We start from the raw sequence: 20,724 nt of genomic DNA on the forward strand, positions 1-20,724 counted from the left end.
TGTTTTTGTACCTTTTTAACTTATAAATTTTTTTTCTGTGCCCCTTTTCCTATATGTATATACCCCTTTAATTTATGTATCCGGAGCGGTCGCACTGCCCGCCCTCCTAGTTAAGCCGGCACTGGACAAGACTACAAGAGTATGCCATATACTTTGCACTCGTCTATGTTTGTATATGTCTCCAAAACAACTTTGTTTTTATGCGTTTGGATTGAGAAAAATCAAGGGTTTATCATATTAAAGAATTAAAAGAAACTGCATTTGTGTAAAGAAGAAGAATGATAACCATCTCGATTGCACATTAATTTTTTTTTTTATGATCACGAATAAATTCTTCCCTTTTTAGAAACAATTTCTGAAGAAATTTATTAACCTTTCTGATACTAGATATGCTATATACAGACAGATGTTATGATTCGTTCACATCACTTTCCTTTTTATTAAACCCACTAAAAAAATATTGTATAATGTTCACTGAAAAAACTGAAATTTATAAATGTTAAGTTGTTATATATTAATAAGTTTGTGAAATGATTTTTTTAAAAAAAATACAAGTGAACGATAAGATTTGAAGGTATTTTGTCTGAGTCTGACCCGTCTTAATCCGATTCGTCCCTTTTCTTTCATCTCCGAGTCAATTTTTGAATTCGTCAATCGTTCTTCTTCTTCTTCGTCTTCTTCCTCTTGAGATCCCCCAGAAAAACCCTAGCTCCCTCTCTCATTTTCCCCCTCTAAATCTCACCATTAATTTTATGCTAGGGGGAGCATAGAATCGAATCCTCGGCATACCAACAACAATCGTGATCGAATCGATCTGCGGAGGCTGAGAAACAAACTAAAAATGTCATCGGAGATCGAGGTGGTTGAAGAAATCGAATCGAATCCGCAGGAGAATGGGGAATCGAGTTCTAAAGCGGTTGACGAGGAGAGTTTGAAGAACGATGTGTATACCGCTGCGGCTTATGGTGATTTGGAGAAGCTTCATAGATTGGTTGAGTGTGAGGGTTGTTCTGTTTCCGAGCCCGATGGTCTTGGCTACTATGCTCTTCAGTGGTCCGCCTTGAACAACCGCGTCGCCGTTGCTCAGTACATTATTGAGGTTACACAACAACTCCCTCCCCAATCTTCTTTTTTCTTTTTTCGCAAACTGGGTTTTGTGCTTTATTAAACGTTGGAGTCTCTGTTGACTACTCTTATGTAGTTGATTTTGTTGCCATTGTGTATCTTCTCTTCTTGTGTGTGTGAATGGTGGTTAAGAAGCATGAGCTAAATTAGGTTTAAACTGTTGTGGTTCTGAAGTTACTATAATTGATCCGTTTCGGTTCTGGTTTTCCAGCATGGTGGAGATGTAAATGCCACGGATCATACTGGACAGACTGCATTACATTGGAGTGCTGTTCGTGGTGCGATACAAGTTGCAGAACTCTTACTACAAGAGGGAGCAAGGGTCGATGCAACGGATATGTATGGCTATCAGGTAGTTCTCTTATTTAACTACTTCGTATATTAAGGGAGGTTGTATAACTGGCACTCAGGTTCCATAGATATTGCTTGTCATTTTTTGGTTGCATTTTTCTAGTAAGATGAATGTTGTGAGGTTCATGTAGGTAAATCAACACTGCGTACTTTGCTACTTGTTTCAATGGGAAGAAGAGCATATGTTCAATCAACATTATGCATTAAAAAATGGCTTGATCTAAGTACCTCGTCCTACTTGTCTTCGGAACGATATTGAGCTGTCTCGTGACCCATTATTCAAAGATTTATCTAAAACATAGAGAGCTTTCGTTTAGTAATCAGCATTTAGAATGTTCATAGTGATTTCAAATTCATATATAAATCTCAAAAGACCTTGTTTTTGCCATCTCCATTTGTTTAGGCTATTAAATTTCCCTTTTTATCTTGTTTAGTTCTCAATGGATGTATTTTAATAGCCAATTTAAACTGCTTGTAGCCAACACATGTCGCAGCACAGTATGGCCAGACTGCTTTTCTTTGCCACGTTGTCTCCAAGTGGAATGCTGATGCTGATGTGCCAGATAATGATGGAAGAAGCCCCTTGCATTGGTATGGTTGCCGCTAAGTGGAACACAATCTCGCCTTCTTGGAATTGTTACTTATTAATTGATTTTTGGCTCCTTTTCATTTTTACTTCTAAGTGTCTAGGCTTGCATGCTTATTTGGAGACTGGATAGTTGGTTTTATTTGTTCCATTCCATAGTGTTCCTATAGATTTAAATATCACTTCGTACAATTTTGTCCTAGTTGCAAAATATGCGGGGTGGATTAAAATTACTTTTTGTCATGATAGTTCTCGAGTTGTTTGTTATGAAGATTTGTGAAGTTTGTTTTACCGTTTTCGATCTAGAGTCCAAGGTTACATAGGTTATTTTCTTTCCCATATTTCTTACTGAGAGTTCGTTACTGTTACATGGGTTATTCTGCAGCAAATTTTTTAGCGTGCTTATGTGGACCTTTGAATTTTTATCCTTTTTTTTCCTTCAGTATATTTTCAGAAGAGAGTTCTAATTTCGTCTATATTTTCTTCTCATAATTTGAGAAATTCAGGGCTGCATATAAAGGTTTTGCAGATTCTATTCGCCTACTTTTATTTCTAGATGCATATAGAGGACGGCAGGACAAAGAAGGTGGTTACAACCATAAGTTTTCTTTGAAATCCCCTTTGTATATTTTTTTAGATTAACCAAAAATTTCTTACATCTTCTCCTTCGTCTATCAGGTTGCACTCCTCTGCACTGGGCTGCCATCCGAGGTAATTTGGAGGCTTGCACTGTCTTGGTGCAGGCTGGAAAGAAAGAGGATTTGATGATTACTGACAAGACTGGGCTAACCCCTGCACAACTTGCTTCTGAAAAGAATCACAGACAAGTTTCTTTTTTCCTTGTAGGTATCTGTTTTACTTGTTTGTTGTGTAGCAATTTGTAGTCATACTGTTTATTTGATGCTTTTGTAGTGGCTGTACTGCTAGGAATAAATGGTAGTTGGATCATTCTGTTGGCCTATATTTTTTTGGCAGTTATGTGCATCTCATTTGACCTTTGCATACCTGGTGTAGTTAACTCTTCTTGTAGCTGTACTATATGAGTTTCTCCAAGCCTGTAGAATTCCTTACCCATTCAAAATGAGCAGCATTATGCTTAAACTATTGAGAAAATTAGTTCAATACTTTGTCTGAATATCTGTCTTATAAACACTACTGTGCAGGGTAATGCTAGAAACCTTCTTGAAAAGCGTTGCGACGGAAGCACTCCCCTTGGAAAGTTGTCAAAGTTGGGACTCGCTCCAGTTCTTTGGATCATGATCCTGCTGCTTCTGCTCGTATATACAAATTCTGTTGTTTTGGGTAGTTATCCTGGTCCTCGAATCTCGCATCATATCAAGCAACTGTTCTGTGCATGATTATAATTTTATGAATTCTTTGGCCATTGCAGCATCCAATCTGCCAAAGTTAACAGCTGGGATTGGTTCGCTTGCATGGCTGGGTTTCCTTCTTGCAACTGCAGGACTATTTTTATTTTACCGCTGTAGCAGGTATAGGCTCACCCTGTCCTTCCTCGATTTCCTTTTTGTATAAAGTCTGAAAGTACCAAGTCTGCTTTTTGTTGTTGTCTGATTATTAGTATAGTGTATCTATGCAATACGTAAGTTGCTGATCCAGCTGGCGGTTGCAGATTAGGATTTTACATTATAGTATTCTAAAGCCAATTCTCTTGATGGTTTCTTTCATTTCACATAGCCATTGCAGATTGGGATTTTAAGGCCTTCATTTCTTTGCAGCTTAATTTTCTGTTCTGAACTCCTATTTTTCCCCATAGTGGTATAATAATATCTTTGTATCACAAGTAGCGGGTGTTCTTATTGTTTAATAATGTAATTTTATATTTTCTGCAGGAAGGATCCAGGTTACATCAGAATGAACATCCATGATCCGCAAACTATGAAAGATGATGTTAGTACTATTAGCTTTTTTTGTTCTCAAGTTTAAGTGACATATAGATATGATTTCTAGTACGATTTTATGTTCAAGTGTCATTACTGGTTTTCTTACCCCTTTACAGGAACCACTGTTAAAAATAGAGCTAAACAACCCTGCTTTGCTTGCTGGGAATTGGACGCAACTCTGTGCAACATGCAAGGTACCTGCTCAAATTCTCTTTTATGTCTTTCTTGAATCGTAATAACAAATACTTAATCATGGATCTTACATCTTAAAATTTACTTCTTTTGGTCCGTTTTGTTTCATTTTATTCAGATTATCAGACCTCTTCGAGCTAAGCACTGTTCCACCTGTGATCGTTGTGTAGAGCAATTTGATCACCATTGTCCTTGGGTATCAAATTGTGTTGGAAAAGTAAGTACAGCTCCTGTCTTCCTATAATAGTTTTTGACATAAGTTGACAAAATTGGGGTAGACGGATCTTTCTTATTACTAAATCTTTCTTATTCTTCCTTGTCTCTTTTGATGTGACATTACTTACTGTTCTTTTCGAAAAAGCTTAGACGATCTTAATTATTAGAGTGGTATTTTTGTGTTGCATATTTGGGTATAGAGATCGCCGGAGATGTTTCTTGGTGTCATAGTACCTCTTCTGTTCATTTTGGTTGCTAGTGGTTTGATTTCTTACTCTTGCAGCTCGAGCTTGATACTATTCTGTGATACTTATCTGTGGATTGTGCTTGTTTTCCATTAACCTATTTTGCAGAAAAACAAGTGGGAATTTTTCCTTTTTCTTCTACTTGAAGTTCTAGCGATGCTGATAACTGGTGGTGTTACTCTTGCAAGTACGTTTATAGTGGAGGATGCCCTTTATTTGTGATATATAAATCTAGAGAAAACTTTCGGATGAAAAATGTAAATGATATATACATGCAGGAGTCTTGAGTGACCCTTCAGCTCCATCGTCTTTTGGAGCATGGATGAGCCATGTCGCTAGTAATCATGTGGGTGCTTTATCCTTTCTGCTGGTGGAATTCTGCCTCTTCTTTTCTGTTGCTGTCTTAACAGTTATACAAGCGTCACAAGTGAGTCCTCATTCCTTTTTCCTTATTTGCATGTCTTTGTTCCTCTTGTGACCTAGATGGTTTAAAGACTCTGTTCACTTACCCAGATAATTCATCAGTAGAACTCCAGAGTAAAACTCACAAGTAGACTAGATACTTCCATTTCATGGGGGAATGTTTTTCCTCATCCTGAAGATTGATCTTTTTCCCTTAACCTTTACAGATATCAAGGAACATAACTACAAACGAAATGGCTAATGCCCTGCGGTACAGCTACCTAAGAGGTCCAGGTGGTCGCTTCAGGAATCCGTATGACCTAGGGTGCAGACGAAACTGCTCGGACTTTTTAGTAAAAGGTTATAACGAAGATATTGAGTGTCATGAAGAAGACGCAACACAGAGACAAGAGGGTATTAGCATGATGCAAATGCAGCGGAATCCAGAACTTCAAAATGGCAATGGGCACGTCGCTATCAATGTTAACCCGGTACATAATTCACAGTCAACACATGGTCATTCTTCCAACTGCAGCCATAGCCATAATAGTAAGTCAAAGACTGATAAAGTTCCTGTGGGGTTGGGACTTGGTCTTGCTCGCAACCCAACCCGACCTGTTGTACCTCCATGATAGGGGCTTGTCCCAAATGTTCCTTATATGTGCATTTGTGTTGTAAGAAACACGTGTGTGCTGATACATTATCATTAACACAAGTAACTCAAGGTTCTGAACCATGGATTTCTTTTTTTCAGAATTAGATTGTTTCCATTTAGTTAATGTCCTTTCTCTAGATTACCTATGTCTTCTTCTATTATTATATAGGGATGTTCTCTTATGTAAGAAGGCATCCAAAAACGGTCGGGAGAGACCTTGTTCTCTTTTGGGGGTTGTCAAGTTTTATAAAGAGAGTCTCTTTGAAGTTACATCCCTGGTTTATGGTTTTATTCTATCATGTGCTCTCCTCGAGTCATTGACGAGGTCATTCTCTGATTTCAGGTGAAGATAGTAATATAAAATAAATGGTTTGTACATTATGTTTTACTGAACTGAGCTGTGCCTTTTTTCAAAACATATTCAAATTGCAAATTGATCGCAACAAACACATCATTACATTTTATATGTAACAACGAATTACAAGAGAATGACTGACTCCACACCAAAATCTTGTGGAGGTCATAAGAAAAGGAAAAAGAAGGTAAAACTCAAGTAGGTGTGTTGTGTATGAATGTCTCACGCCAAAGGAAATACGAGTCAAAAGACTCAAAACCAATGAATATAGTCACAAGACTCCCAACTCACCCTAAGACAGAAGATGAAGAAGAATCTGCATGATATCTTTGCTTCACTCCTCGCCAAATCAACCGTATGAATGTTACACAAACAAAATAGAACATATATGTCGTTTATATATGTTTCTTTCTCTCTACAAAAATCTGAGTTTGAAATCCTATACCACAAGACAAAACCTGCAAAGATAAATATGTGGTTAGATGAATTAAAACTCAAGTACCATCCAGAATGTGAACAATTCGTTTCAGGTCAAACAAAAAAAGCACTGCCTATAACAGTTGCAATTAGTAAAATAATACTTACAGAATACGATGACAGTGCAAGTTTGGTCAAAGTTATTTCATTGATCTTAAACCAATGCACATAAGGGTCAGACCTAACACTAGCCAACAACACTCTTTGTATCAGACCTAACAATAGTGTTATATATATGTACCATGGTATGTACCTTTAAAATGAAGCTTGTTCAACATAATGACCAAAATCATTGTGTGCCACTTTAACCACGTTGGATTCCTGTATTTGACATATGAAAAATATTTGCAGTCCTCCTGTTTAATATATCTTCCAACTGGTCTGAAGAGATCCCATTTCTCCATTGTTCTGCTTCATCTATCTCATTAAATATATGTAATATCTCTTCCAGGTGAAACCTTAGATCTGCAGCAATGAAATAGGATCATATTGAACATCATGTCTTATGTTTTTCAAAATTCAGTATTGAGCTAGAGCACGTAGTACCTCGTAATGTATTGCCTGCCACATAGTCTTCACTTATTATCGCAACAACATCGTCCCTACAAGTTCCAGCTAACTCAAATTTCTCCATTGCAGCTTCTAAACTCTCTCGCCAGATTGGTTGGTCCAGTTTGTACTCCATGATAGATCTCTCGTACAGTATAGTACACAATAAAACATCTACCATTGACTTTAACTTAAGCCTTCCTGCTTCGTTTTCGGGGTTATCTTGAGTTGAGCTACCCGGCTTGGTTTCCAGATTTTTCAACACTTCCATAGAGATTTTGATATTGCTTTCGGCGCATTGATAAAACTGTACTACATCTGAATATGGCCATGTTTTCAAATCAAGTTGACTGACAAGCACATAGTACCATGAAAGTCTTGCTTCCTCAAACTGCTGCAGACCTACTGCCAGGAAGACTTCAAACAAATCCGACTTTATTTTCATGGCCTCTTTGTACTTTTCTTTTGCTTTTGTGTGCTCCCTTTGAACGCATTCATAAGCAGTTTTGAGTTGTTCAGAGCCAGATTCTCCAGAAACACCTCGTAGGAGGCTCAACCTTTTTCGTGCCCCTGACAAGTGCACATTTCCCAACTTTAACAATGATCGTGCTGCCACTTCTTGGAATTGCTGAGCTGCTTTGTCAAAAGGCCCTTGAGCTGCATCAGACGTTACAACCTCCTCCATAGCTTCTGAATTGAGTTTCATCCCAAGTTCTTGAAGATTCAAGCATGTATCAGAAACAACGCCGGCCTGGATCTTAAAGAGCCGAGCAAATTCGATCATCCAATCCTCAACTTTACACCCACCTTTTCCATTTACCTTGGTCTTAAAAGAATCAGCGGATATTTTGAGCTTCTTCATCTCAACTAATCTTCCAAAAAAGGGATCCTGCTCAGGACTAACTTCCACTACATAAAATCTCATAGTGTTCAGTGACCTTGCTGACACCTCACTCATTCTTAGCTCTTCATCTGTTGTGATTGTCACTAAATCTCCTTCTTGGTCCTTGTACTTAATATGTACTGCCCTTAAGCCAGGGAAACGCTCATGAACAACTTCCCTAAGTTGAAGAAGAGTGCAGTTTATAGGCACTTTAGCCAATCTTATGTCATCAGAGTATACGAATTTCACAGCCATGTTTACATTTTCACCACTTATCTCCAAAAGTTTCTCCTCAATTATTACTTTTTCCTGTTCCTTGCTCGTATCACTTCTCTTCTCCGACTGCTGTTTCCCTTTTACTTTCTTTTTATTCTGCTTATCGATAATCTTTTCTTTGCCCTTATCAGCTGCAAGATTGTTGTTATTCTTCTGCTTTGTCTCTACGTTATCACCCTCGCTCTTCTCTTGCACTTGATTGCTCTTTTTAGGTTTCTTCACTCGTGCCTTGCGAAGTTTAGCCCACAGTGCAGGGGAAGCCTCAACAGGTTCAACATAATCTGGAGGCAACTCTATCACGGAATCTTTGACTGTTAACCCTTTGCCCTCTAAAGTTCTCTTAAGCTTGTCAGAAATTTCAGATGCCATAGGATTCTTCGGATCCAGCTTCGAAACCATACAAACATCTTTCAACGCCAAATCCAACTTATTCAAGGCCTCATAACATCTAGCCCTCTTCAACAGTGCTTTGCTATAATCAGGAGTAACACTAAGTGCTAAATCACATTCATGAATGGCTTTGGCAAACTCGCCCGGTTCCAATTGCATATAACAAGAAGCCATATTAGCCCGAACATGAGAAACCTCTACATGGTCCTTAGGAAGTATCTTGATTGCTTCACCATATTTAAACATTGCACCATAATAATCTCTCTTCTGAAACAGCTTGTTCCCAGCTTCCTTCAACCCTTGTGCTTTCAAAACAAAATCAAAAGTTTCAACCTTTGAACCATCATCCACTAACTGACTATGGCTAGTCTCAGCAGCATCTGTAGATTTCTCCTCAATCTGCTTCTCCATGGATTTCAAAAGACAAGCAAAAGTATCAACCTTTGAATCATTATCATCCACTGATTGACTTTGGCTAGTTCCAGCAGCATCTGCAGTTTTCTCCTCATTCTGCTTCTCCATGGCTTTCGAAACACAATCAAAAGTTCCAACCTTTGAATCGTCATCCACTGATTGACTTTGGCTAGTTTCAGCAGCATCTGCAGTTTTCTCCTCATTCTGATTCTCCATGGCTTTCGAAACACAATCAAAAGTTTCAACCTTTAAATCATCATCGACCGACTGACTTTGGCTAGTTTCAGCAACATCTGTAGATAGCTCCTCATTCTGCTTCTCCGTAGATTGCAAGACAAAATCAGAAGTATCAGCCTTTGAATCATCATCATCCACTGATTGACTTTGGCTAGTTTCAGCAGCATCTGTACATTTCTCCTCATCCTGCTTCTCCTTGGCTTTCGAAATACAATCAAAAGTATCAATCTTTGAATCATCATCAACCACTAATTGACTTTGGCTAGTTTCAGCAGCATTTGTAGAACTCTCCTCATTCTGCTTCTCCATGGCTTTCAAAACAGAATCAGAAGTTTCAACCTTTGAATCATCATCCACTGGTTGACTTTGGCTAGTTTCAGCAGCGTTTGTAGAACTCTCCTTATTCGGCTTCTCCATGGCTTTCGAAATACAATCAAAAGTATCAGCCTTCGAATCATCATCTACTGATTGACTTTGGCTAGTTTCTGCAGTTTCAGCAGCATCTGCAGTTTTCTCCTCATTCTGCTTATCCATGGCTTTCGAAACACAATCAAAAACTTCAACCTTTGAATCATCATCATCCACTGATTGACTTTGGCTAGTTTCAGCAACATCTATAGATTTCTCCTCATCCTGCTTATCCATGGCTTTCAAAACAGAATCAAAAGTTCCAACCTTTGAATCATCATCATCCAGTAATTGACTTTGGCTAGTTTCAGCAGCATCTGCAGATTTCTCGTCATTATGCTTCTCCATGGCTTTCAAAGCACAATCAAAAGTTTCAACCTTTGAATCATCATCATCCACTAATTGACTTTGGCTTGTTTCATCAGCATCTACAGATTTCTCCCCATTCTGCTTCTCCATTTCAAATCCCCCAGAAGCAAAACAACGAGAGAAAGATTCCAAATTTTTCACCAAGGATTTGCTACTACATGAGAAGACGATTCTATGCCGGGGGCTTCTAAGAGAAACTAACCAAAGGTCTGGTAATAAAACAGTGCACACGATATTAGAGTATATAATTTACAAAAGCCCTAAGGGATTACAAGATGGACAGAACACGAAACCTGTGTCTACCTCTTATGAATCGAGATCCCTAAACGGCAATTTCCCCTGGAGCTGTGTGTGGGAAGATTAAACGGGTTCTCTCGGGAAACAGATTTGAAAATTTTCTGGAAAAAAAAAGATGAAGGAAGGATGAAGAAGACGATGTTAAAAAAGAAAAAAAAAAAAAAAAAAATGAAAGAGGAAGAAGAAGATTGGACCATGTGGCTCAGCACATCTGTAACGAGATAGCTTTGTCGTAAAGCCACGACGACTCGTTTCAGCCTAATACAACCCCCATTGCCATTTCATTAAAATGTAATAAATTCGGAAAGGTATGACGAAGAAGAAGATAAATCGAATCAAATCCCACTTTTTTGACACGTGTCGAATCTTTACACTTTACAACGAATTAAATACTTGGGGAATGTATATTAATTCTGTTTTTGTTTATGATGACTTAATTATTACTATTGTTTATGTGTACGTTAATGTTGTTGTATGAATTATGATGATGTTAGAAAACGCTTTAAACCAAGAATTCATGTGTTCTATTTACTGTGATGGTCTTTATTTTAAATTTTTTTTTCTAATGGTTAGTGATTGCCGAAGAGACCATCTTGTTACAAATTTATTTGAAATAAAATGTGTAATATAATATCCAACACTTCCATATGTGTTTTTTTAAGATTAGCTTAGGTTCTTGATCGGACTCGTATGTTTTGAGAATATCAAGAATTTGTATTCAATTTATACTTTTCATATACTGCCTCTGTCTCACCAAGATTGAAGTTTTAAACTTTTACACAGTTTAAGAAAACAATGATTACTGAATTTAAATATATATTTTTCTTTGATTAAAGGAATATTATTTAATTTTAAACCAATAACAATTCAAGATCTTAAATGTTTTCAATGATTACTTCTTGAAATCTACAAAACATCAATCTTTGTGGAACAAAAAAAATATCCTAAAACATCAATCTTTGTGAGACAGAGGGAGTATTGTTTTTTTTTTGACATCATACTTTTTCATTGCTTGAAGTAGTCACTTTAATATTTTTTTGCAACATAATCTTATACTAGATGAAAGCATGGTCCAACCATGCAAGTTGGTGAATAAATTAACAAAAAAAAAAAAAAGTCATGGGAAACGGGGTTCCAATCCCAAAACTAGAGAGATTCAAATCGATCGATTTGCTGGAGTCTAAGTGAGTTTATTCGAATGAAAATGACGATGATGATGAAAACTAAGATGGGAAACGCAAAGCTCATAAAAACAACTTAGTTCTAACAGTGTAGTTTTAATTTAGATTACAACGTTGGTAGACACACGTTTAAGGATCTTGATTCACCACTATATATGGGTAGGCAAGTTGTGTTTCAATTGTCATTTGCAAGTTGGTGGTGATCTCCACATATAAATTGATTTGTTGTCACATATATATATCACCAATATTTTTACCGTCACACTATGGCCTATGTGCTATATAGCAAAAAAAGTAATGTGCTACCACTAATTCGTCACAGTTTTGCATATAAACTCCGACGCCATTGCAAATTTGGCCGCGAATTTGTCAAAAACACACAAGACATCAAAATTACTTGTTTAATGAGGTAGGCTCAATCTCAGCTCGTTCCCTATCTATTCTCAACTCACTTCCACTTGCAAGAAAATATTCAAATTTAGTTATAATCTTTATCAAAATTTGGCTTTACCATCGATTCTCAGTATCTTATCTCGTGTAAAGGAGAATGTGGAACAAAATTTGCATCATCCAGCCTCAATAATGGAAAAACACATTCAAAAGAACTCATATATTATGATAACGAAGAAATAGAAACTTCATAAACTATAGTCGCACATACCCAAAAAAGTCTAGTTTGACTACAAGAAAACATGCTTAGTAAAAGCTAATATAGATTCAGCTAATTTGCTTTGTCGTAAAGCCACGACGACTCGTTTCAGCCTATACAACCCCATTTTAGTATAAAATCATGAGTATTTACATAACAGTATTTGTATCTTATTAAATTTAATAAATTGGGAAAGGTATGACGAAGAAGAAGGAGTATCGAATCACATCACACTTTGTGTACACGTGTCGAATCATTTTTTACAGCGAATCTTTTATTAATTGTGTTGTTGTTGTATGAATTATGATGTTGTATCTCACGTCGACACGTGTATTTGGATAGAGTCCAATGTTAGACATTTTTTACCTTAGCTGTTAATCTGATGGGCTAATGTTGGGCCTCACTTTTCTTTCTGAACAAACGTTGTAGGCTTGGTTCCCTTTTGTGGTTTAAAATAAAAGCGAAACACTTATGAGAAAAAAAAAAAGTTGTATGAATTATGATGATGAATTGATGTTAGAAAACGCTTCAAACCAAGAATTTATGTGTTCTATTTTTTTCTTTTCTTTTTTACTACTTTTCATGTGTTCTATTTAATATGTTGGATTGATAGTCTTTATTTATATTTTTCTAATGGTTAGTGATTGTTGAAGAGTTACAAATTTAATTGAACTAAAATGTGTAATAATATCCAACACTTCTATATATTTTTTTTAAGATTAGCTTTGTTGAGAATATATTGTTTTTTCTAGAAAAAACATAAAAGTATAGCTCTAAAAAAAAGTTTGCAGACAGAAACCCTTGTGTCTAGTGTCTATGTAGGCCTCGCTACGACAGATAATCATACTTTTTTTTTAATTGTTAAAATGAAAATAAATTTTGATCGTGTGAAGTTTTTATTGAAAATACTTATTTTTTAATTTAAAAAATGAGTACTTCAAACAATCAAAAATAAAAAAGTGAGTAATTCAAACAATGAAAATAAGTACACATAATCATATTTTTTTTCATTGTTTCTAGTACTCATTTTGTTTGAAGTACTCATTTAATACTTCATTTTCAATCAGTACTTCAAACAATTCGTCACAATTTTGCATATAAAATCCGAGGCCATTACAAATTTGGCCACAAATTTATCAAAAACACAGAAGACATGCATCATACTTAACTGGCCACAAATTTATCAAAAACACACACAAAATTTGCATCATCCTCAATAATGGAAAAATCTTATGATAGAAAACTTAATAAAATATAGTCTCAGTACCCAAAAAGTCGAGTTTGACTACAAGAAAACATGCTTAGTAAAAAGCTAATAGATTCAGCTAATTTGCTTTAGATAGTAAGAAGATCATCCATAATTCCTAAACTCCTAATTACACCAATTGCATAAGGAAAAATTCCAAAGAAAAAATTAAGGAAGAATTCGAGCATGTACACTTGCGACACTAAAATCAAGTCCTAATTATCTACACAAAAATAGTTCATCAATACACTGCGCCCAAAGAAAACCCTAAAAAAAAATATTTCCTTCGCACGCAAGAAAATAAAAGGAAAATTGAAGAAAACCTAGCTCCTTGTCAAATCTTGATCTTTATGCAATTCGAAGAAACGGCTGAGACGTGGACGGAACTCAGGACGGCGAATGTCATGAAAAGACGGCGGTTTAACAAGATTCGCCGCTAAACATCTCCTAAATCTCTCCGCCTCAACACTACCAATCTTGGCAAGCGAATTAATCAACGCCAGCTTCCTCAGATTCAACCCAACACTAACCCTCACCGTATCATCACCGCGGTTCGAAGAAGCTAGGGTTTTGGATCTCTCGTGTTCTAACCGGCGGTGAAAAGCGCACCGGAACGAACCAGGGTGCGTCGTAGGAGAGCACAAACACTTTCTCTTCTGATGATGGTTGTTAGAAGAAAGAGCGACGACGGAGGAGGAGGGTTTGTTGGGGATGTTACCGGAAGAAGAAGAAAACTTTAAACGGAGGTTGAGATTGTTGCAAGGAGAAGGAGATCGTTGACGATGATTGTGAAATCTCTGGGAAGAAGAGAGAGGACGAAGAACTGATCGGCTTGATCTTCCAGTAGCCGCCATTATTACTGTGTGCAGTAAGAGATCGATGAGAGAGCGAGAGCGAGAGAAGCGTTTTGGATTTGGTTTGTTTTTGGAGTTAAATGTAAGGAATTAATGTATTGGACGAAGAAGAGGATTAAGGATAGAGAGAGTCCCGTATGATTCGCATCATATCTATTTATGGGGTCGGTCTATCTAATCCTATATACGTAGAGATCTCTGGCGGTTGCAAAATCGTGACCAGGGTCAATACTGTCATTTAATGTCTCCTTTATTATTAGTATTAACTTTTTTTCCTAACTAGAATTAAAACCAGAGTCAATAAATAATATACTTTAATGTACCTTTTACATTTACATTTACATTTACAGTTACCTTTTAATAAGTTTGAATATTCATTCATGCATGGTGGAATCTTTTAATTAATGTGTGTATATAGACAGATGTTTAAGTTATTATTTATAATAAATGTATATATATATATATATTTAATTCATAATTATAATTATGATAAATGTGTTTATATACTGCAGAATTGGCTATCAGTTTCGAAAATGTAATCAACCTGTAAAATTTATGTTTTTTAACTAACCCAAGAAAAAATTATGTTCTGAATATTTTGGTAGATGTTTTTTTTTTAATAGCATATTCTTTATCTCCAATATATTTTTAGATAAACTAAACTTTTATTTATCTCTAATCGTTTAGATAAATATGATTCATAAGCTTACAAAGCCATACCACAAGAAAAAGCTAATATTATCCACAATTACATTCGATTTCGTTATTCGCTAATATTATCCACAGTTATTTCTGATACTGTAATCTGCTAGTATCTGATACAAGATCCTCCTATACGATGTTACTTCATTGATTGATGATGTTAACGATTCACCATTTTATCGTTAAATATATACTATGATAGTGACAACTGATGGAACCGGGACACAATTTAACCAAAACTAAACCAAACCGAACTTAAACCGAAATGCCTTCTCAGTAGTCACTAGTCAGTATATATATTTACCGAAGCTAAAAAATAACCCACAGAGAAGGTGTCAGAGACAGATGCACAAGCTTGAAGCTTTACCATTAACAACAATTTGGGTTTCAATTCATTTGCAACTATGCAACAACTAGGATAAGGCAGTGAACAAAATTACCACTGCTCTTTTCGTTTTTGCCAAAATTTACCATTCCTTTTACCTATACAATAATAAAAGTCTACATGTCTTTTTCTTTTCTCAAAAAAGAAAGAAAGAAAAACAAAACCTATGAGTCTTCCTTAGTGAACGTCTGAGGCTCACTGCTAGCAAATGCCAACCATACAACAGTCCCCGTTACATAGAAGAATATTGATGGCACGAATAGAGACATCTACGCGATAATCAGAAACGCTGAGTTACTAAGTAATCAAGATTACTGAACGTCAATCAAGGTAAGGTTAGCCGCAACTTACAGTCCAAGAATGGGTCGAGTCCAGGAGAAAACCAGTTAAGGCCACTCCTACAATTCCAGGTACTGCCCCCACTGTGTTGGTAAGACCCTAAAATAATTATAATAGAAAAAAAGATCACTCACTGGCATCAAGCAAGGCTCATATGGTTTATTTATGAGAACTATTATACCAGAAGTATGCTTGCATATTCGGGTGAGATATCCTGATGAGTACAATAAAGTCCTGTAAAAAAAAACCATGGTGCTTGTCATTCCGGTACAATAAACTCTTATACGTGCATCTTCTTTACATAATGTTACTTGAAGATTCTTGACGAGGATAGAAAAATAGATATCTCCAGTTACCTGATAAAGCAAAACTTGATAGGGCCAAGCCTGCTGTCAAGATTCCTACAATTTCCCACGGTGGCAATCCAATGTCCACAGATGAAAGTGTCATGCAGATCGCTGGTGACACAAACGCAATCGTTTGACAAATCTTGCGGACCTACATGGTAATTCCCAAGGAGTTTACATATCAAAGTGACGACAGGTTGATCTAGATAACTGGGTAACCATTGGTGCAAAATGAGAAAAAGGAATCAAGAACACTTCGATAAGTGCGTATAAAATAATAGATCTACAAGAGCCTTCATGCTAAGACCCTTTTGGTTTGTTACAAGGGGTAGGTACATACAAAGAGAAGAGATGTGATTTAATACCGTGGTAGTCTCAACTCCATTAGTAATTAAGTAGTCAGCAAATTGTGAAGCGAGACTTGTCACGACAATCGAAGCTAGTGGAGGAAGGATGGAAACCTGATCTTCATACCCACATATAAATTTCATAATGTTATACCTTTGCAAAATGCAAGCTGAACTGATTTTTCAATAATCCAGGGAAAACAGAATATAAAAGACAGTTTTATACGTACCCAAGCAGCTTCTGTCAAATTTAGATCCAGTGCCTCACTGCATACCGGAAGTATAATCAGAATTACTCTCTTCATCAACAAAGATACAGAACAAAGAGAAAGAATACTGCTATAGCCATAACTGTTTCTTTTAGAGAACAATTTAAACGTAGTTTAATCTAAATCATAGGCCCGGAGAATTTGTATCAGAAAATATGAGCCATGAAGCCACAAAATACATTAAGCATCAATTAGGTCTTGAAAGAAGAACACATCATGTACAAATTAAGTTAAAAATCTTAAAATTTCAAGCTGCAGACTTTCAACAAATTGGGCAGCTACAGCATTGCCCAGTAAAATCTAACATGGTGAACAGGAACACGCAATTACCTGAAATAAGTAGGTAGCCAAGATAAACAGGTGTAGTGACCCCAACTTCCACAAAAGTGAGTGTATATCATCGCCCAAACAGCTGAGCTTTGGAAAAACGACTTCCATGGAATCTCCTGTAGTAAGTCACCCAAAAAATGAACCATCGACGTAGAGCAAACTATAAGGTTTTGGGGTTTTAAAACCATTTTTTGGAGGCCATTTTGGCACCATTTTAGGGACATGGTTTTGAACCAAGTGAATGCAACTGGAATACAATCCTACTCCACCTTCGCTAGAGGGTTATGCAATTCTCCTATTATATATATTGCAACTACGTATTTACAGTAGAAACAGTAGGCTTGACAAAGTGAACTATCGTTAAATTCAACCTCATCAATTAGAAATGAAATAAAGACAAAGCCATACATAGGCATAACATTAGAAGACTAACCTTCAATGAGTTCCCCATCTCTTCGTGTGTAGTGTTTTCTGATTTATGCGAAGTAGAGATCTCATTACCTATCAAACAAAGGGAAATCTTGATTTTCATTGGTGTTTAAATATCTATGATCTAAACCATTAACTGAGAGAAGTATTAACTAATAATTATAATAGCCGGAAAATAAACAGACAACAAAAGATGATTTGACTACGTCTACATTCATAGAATTGCTTCACTCCGAATATAGTATATGCTTCAGTTCGAGATGATATGAACTAAATAGTTGGTTAGAGAAGGATTTACAAGTAATTCTCATTTGTTACTCTTCTGTTTCACATATAGAAAAAAAAGAAACGACTTTGGGATGAATTTCACAATATAATCTTGGACAAAACGACACAGTAAGTAAATGTGTAATAAATACAACTATGATACATCTAAGCTCCCTGTTTCAAGATGAAATTAAGTTTGAATAAGGAAAAAGGAAGGAGAAACCACCTTCATATGAAACTTCTTCTTTATTAAGAAACTGAAACCCGACGAACCTTCAACATATAGGGGAAAAAATGAGAACACATATATACTAAAATGGCATGCCGCCATGCTGGCATCATGGTACGAAGATGAAACAGATAAAGTCAGCCATCAATCTATTCTCATTTGATGTATAAGAATAGTCAGAACAACAATGTTGTGAAAGTGTGTAGTCAGCAATCGATTAGACTTACCAGGCAACACCAAGGACACCAAACAAGTAAAAGACAGATTCCCAATTGAAGGTTTCGATAATGGGAGGAGCCAAGAGAAGCCTGCAGGGATAATAACGTTAGGTCCTTGCAAGTCTCAAAACTGAGCATTCGTCTTGGTTAGAGTATTAACCAAATAAAACACATACTTTATAAGTCATATAGTTTAAGACTTTAAGTATCACATTAAAATTATACCCCAAAACACTTCCCAAACTCAGTCCTCCAAAAACAAAGCCTACCGCCCTTGAGCGCTCCTTAACAGGTATCGTCCTGTACTCAGCAATTGAATGGCACAATCAGGATATGAAAAAGGGGGCGAAAAGCTATCACGCGTCCAGCCATAACTTTAAGTATAAAGGGACTAAATGCATGTACACGTAATTTCAGCAATAGTAAAGAATGAGTTTCCGTACGTAAAAACGTCAGTTCCTGAATACTAACATCCCATGGGCGTTGAATGAACAACCATGGAAACATATGGGTTTTTCTCATATTTAGATCCTGGACTAATTTTTTTGAAAAAAGAGAACGCTGCATAAGCAGTTAAACACACATCATCTATATTTAAGTAACTATGATCACTCTTAAAATTTTCTCCAGATTAATACATGCCTGGCGATAAGGTCTGTCGCAGCTGATGGGGATACACCTTCTCCTATTCCCACCTGGAGTTACAAATCTCTGTGTTAAGACAAAGACATATTGTAAGGCTAGAGCAGGGTGGGGGGAAGGGGAAGGAAAGAGTTTAAGAGTGTATTCAATTCATTACAAGTTTGAAGAACTACGGAATTAGTAACAAAAGAATGCCTCTAAAAATCAGAGTGATTGACTTAATAAGTAATGTGATGCGATAAACATGTGAACAGGCTTACCAAAATTCGAGAAAAGATTAAACCAGGCATGAATCCAGCAAGCAGTGGAACAAGAGCTGTAGCAAAGGACCATGTAAATACACCAATCTCAAGCACTTTTCTGCATTCGGATAAGAAAAAAAAAAGAAGGACACATCAGAGGATCAGACAAAATGAGTCCTTATTCCAAAACTTGGAAGAGCCTGATAAAAGGAAAACAAACCTGCCGCCAAAAATCTTGGAAAGCCAGCCTCCAGGCAACTGGCTCAAGGCATAACCCCAAAAGAAAGATGACTGGACCAGACCGGCCACAGATGAGCTCCATCCAAACTGATGCGACATTGGTATTATAGCAATACTCAAGTTCACCTGCAAAATTCTCACCAACACAATATACTTTAGTCAAATGATATGGTCCTCACAGTCATCATCTATCATCTGTTCATATCAATACCACATATATCACCTAAAAAAAGAAAAGGATCCTGAACAACTACAAGAAAAAGCTAACGCCTTTACTAAACTGAAGTCCAAATTGACAATACCCTGATCATATTATCTCATGTAAGCTAACCTAAAGCCATACCAGAATTGCCCATAAGAGAAAGAAATGAAATTTGTTACAATTGAAAAAAGGAGAAACCTTGTCCATATTGCAGATAACAAAGGCGAGGGAAGTAGCGCCGATGAGCTTATATCTCTGAGGTACGTTTTTCCATGGAGGCCAATTCTGTTCAGAACCCGTTTCAGTTTCGGTACTGAGAACTTCGGAATCGGAGCTCGGAATCGTAAGCTGAGGTTTAGGGTCTTCGATAGGATTCTTAGGAGGAAGCTTCTTGCTCTCTCTGACTCGTTCGGTACCACTGGCGGAGCACTTAACCCTTGATTTGATAAGATTGTGGTGGTGGTGATGGCGGGGGAAGATGGTGTAGAGGGAGAGGAAAGGTTGATTATGTGCGTGGATAGGAGAGGAGGAGGAGGAGAAGAGGTGATTGTGTGGTCTCAAGGTAAGTCTCGCCATTGTTGGTGTCAGAGAGAGAGAGAGAGAGAGAAGGAGAAGAAGCAAAATGGAGAATGAAGAAAAGATTCTGAAGAGAAGAAGAAGAAGAGGGAGAGAGGAGGACACGGTGGAGCAGAAGAAGAAGCTTGTGTGGCTCACTGCTTCTGTATCGAAAGCTTTACTTTGCGTGATTCTCTTGTAATACTCTTTTTTTTTTTTTTTTTTTTTTTCAAAATATACGGTGAGATTAAATTAGTGATTAGAAAATGTTTATGTGGACCGGTTTGAATAATAATATAAAATACAAATACATACAATAAAAATGAATATATGTAAATTAGATAATTAAAAATTTTGTGGTGTGAGTTTTGTTTTCAGAATTTTGAATGTTCTTAATTTTGTTTAGTTTAAATTTAAAAACGTGGAAATTTCAAGATTGTTTTGTTTTGGGGAATTGGCAGAAATAACATAAAAAAAACTATAATTAATTGGGTGACTACTCTAACCATAAGGAGTTAATATACTCTGTATTTTGTATAATATTTCCCCTCTTACTCTCGTTGCATGCCCAACAGTTGCCTATCGTTCAGAAGGCAAAGAGTTGATGGTTAGAGTAGACCTTTGATATCCCGCTCACTCCGAAAACTCGATTCATTTGGACTAAAAAAATATCTGATAGGCGATTCTCCCTTTTTTCTTCCTCTCTTTGTCCATGTTTTAATC

At 36.6% G+C, this 20,724-nt stretch overlaps 4 protein-coding genes across 8 annotated transcripts; 1 reads left to right on the forward strand and 3 right to left on the reverse strand.

Annotated features, from left to right (window-relative positions):
* The first annotated feature begins 473 nt into the window (after positions 1-473).
* On the forward strand, positions 474-5,797 carry LOC104770415 (protein S-acyltransferase 24). The gene is made up of 13 exons (XM_087504874.1): positions 474-1,099; positions 1,337-1,477; positions 1,955-2,067; positions 2,569-2,648; positions 2,741-2,904; positions 3,226-3,364; positions 3,453-3,552; positions 3,913-3,970; positions 4,080-4,157; positions 4,274-4,372; positions 4,725-4,803; positions 4,895-5,043; positions 5,246-5,797. Exons 1-13 carry the CDS (start codon positions 842-844, stop codon positions 5,648-5,650), a joined length of 1,863 nt encoding a protein of 620 aa, XP_087361000.1. The 5' UTR covers positions 474-841; the 3' UTR covers positions 5,651-5,797.
* Positions 5,798-6,216: 419 nt separating this feature from the next.
* Positions 6,217-10,640, reverse strand: LOC104770416 (protein PHOX3). 5 transcript variants are annotated; one of them, XM_087504871.1, is made up of 6 exons: positions 10,523-10,629; positions 10,335-10,429; positions 9,840-10,240; positions 7,052-9,064; positions 6,759-6,970; positions 6,217-6,486 (listed from the first exon to the last, which is right to left on the reverse strand). In XM_087504871.1, coding segments are annotated over exons 3-5 (2,175 nt in total). In that variant the 5' UTR covers positions 9,841-10,240; positions 10,335-10,429; positions 10,523-10,629; the 3' UTR covers positions 6,217-6,486; positions 6,759-6,809. The 5 variants fall into 5 exon arrangements, with proteins under 5 accessions (XP_087360997.1, XP_087360994.1, XP_087360996.1 ...); XM_087504868.1 differs by having other exon boundaries at positions 7,052-10,240; positions 10,523-10,640; XM_087504870.1 differs by having other exon boundaries at positions 6,614-6,970; positions 7,052-10,240; positions 10,523-10,640.
* A 2,804-nt stretch (positions 10,641-13,444) lies between these two features.
* Positions 13,445-14,388, reverse strand: LOC104770417 (uncharacterized). Its single transcript, XM_010494840.3, has one exon. The coding sequence runs from the start codon at positions 14,256-14,258 to the stop codon at positions 13,728-13,730; it is 531 nt and encodes a 176-aa protein (XP_010493142.1). The 5' UTR covers positions 14,259-14,388; the 3' UTR covers positions 13,445-13,727.
* Positions 14,389-15,306: 918 nt separating this feature from the next.
* Positions 15,307-20,182, reverse strand: LOC104770418 (putative anion transporter 6, chloroplastic). The gene is made up of 15 exons (XM_010494842.3): positions 19,645-20,182; positions 19,225-19,370; positions 19,023-19,122; positions 18,763-18,815; positions 18,346-18,420; positions 18,130-18,210; positions 17,900-17,946; positions 17,411-17,478; positions 16,978-17,093; positions 16,609-16,645; positions 16,397-16,492; positions 16,041-16,182; positions 15,866-15,918; positions 15,697-15,783; positions 15,307-15,614 (listed from the first exon to the last, which is right to left on the reverse strand). Exons 1-15 carry the CDS (start codon positions 20,020-20,022, stop codon positions 15,510-15,512), a joined length of 1,584 nt encoding a protein of 527 aa, XP_010493144.2. The 5' UTR covers positions 20,023-20,182; the 3' UTR covers positions 15,307-15,509.
* Between the last annotated feature and the right edge of the window lie 542 nt (positions 20,183-20,724).

Source organism: Camelina sativa, chromosome 20 (genome assembly GCF_030686135.1).
Source record: "Camelina sativa cultivar CO46 ecotype springtype chromosome 20, ASM3068613v1".
Classification (NCBI taxonomy): domain Eukaryota; kingdom Viridiplantae; phylum Streptophyta; class Magnoliopsida; order Brassicales; family Brassicaceae; genus Camelina; species Camelina sativa.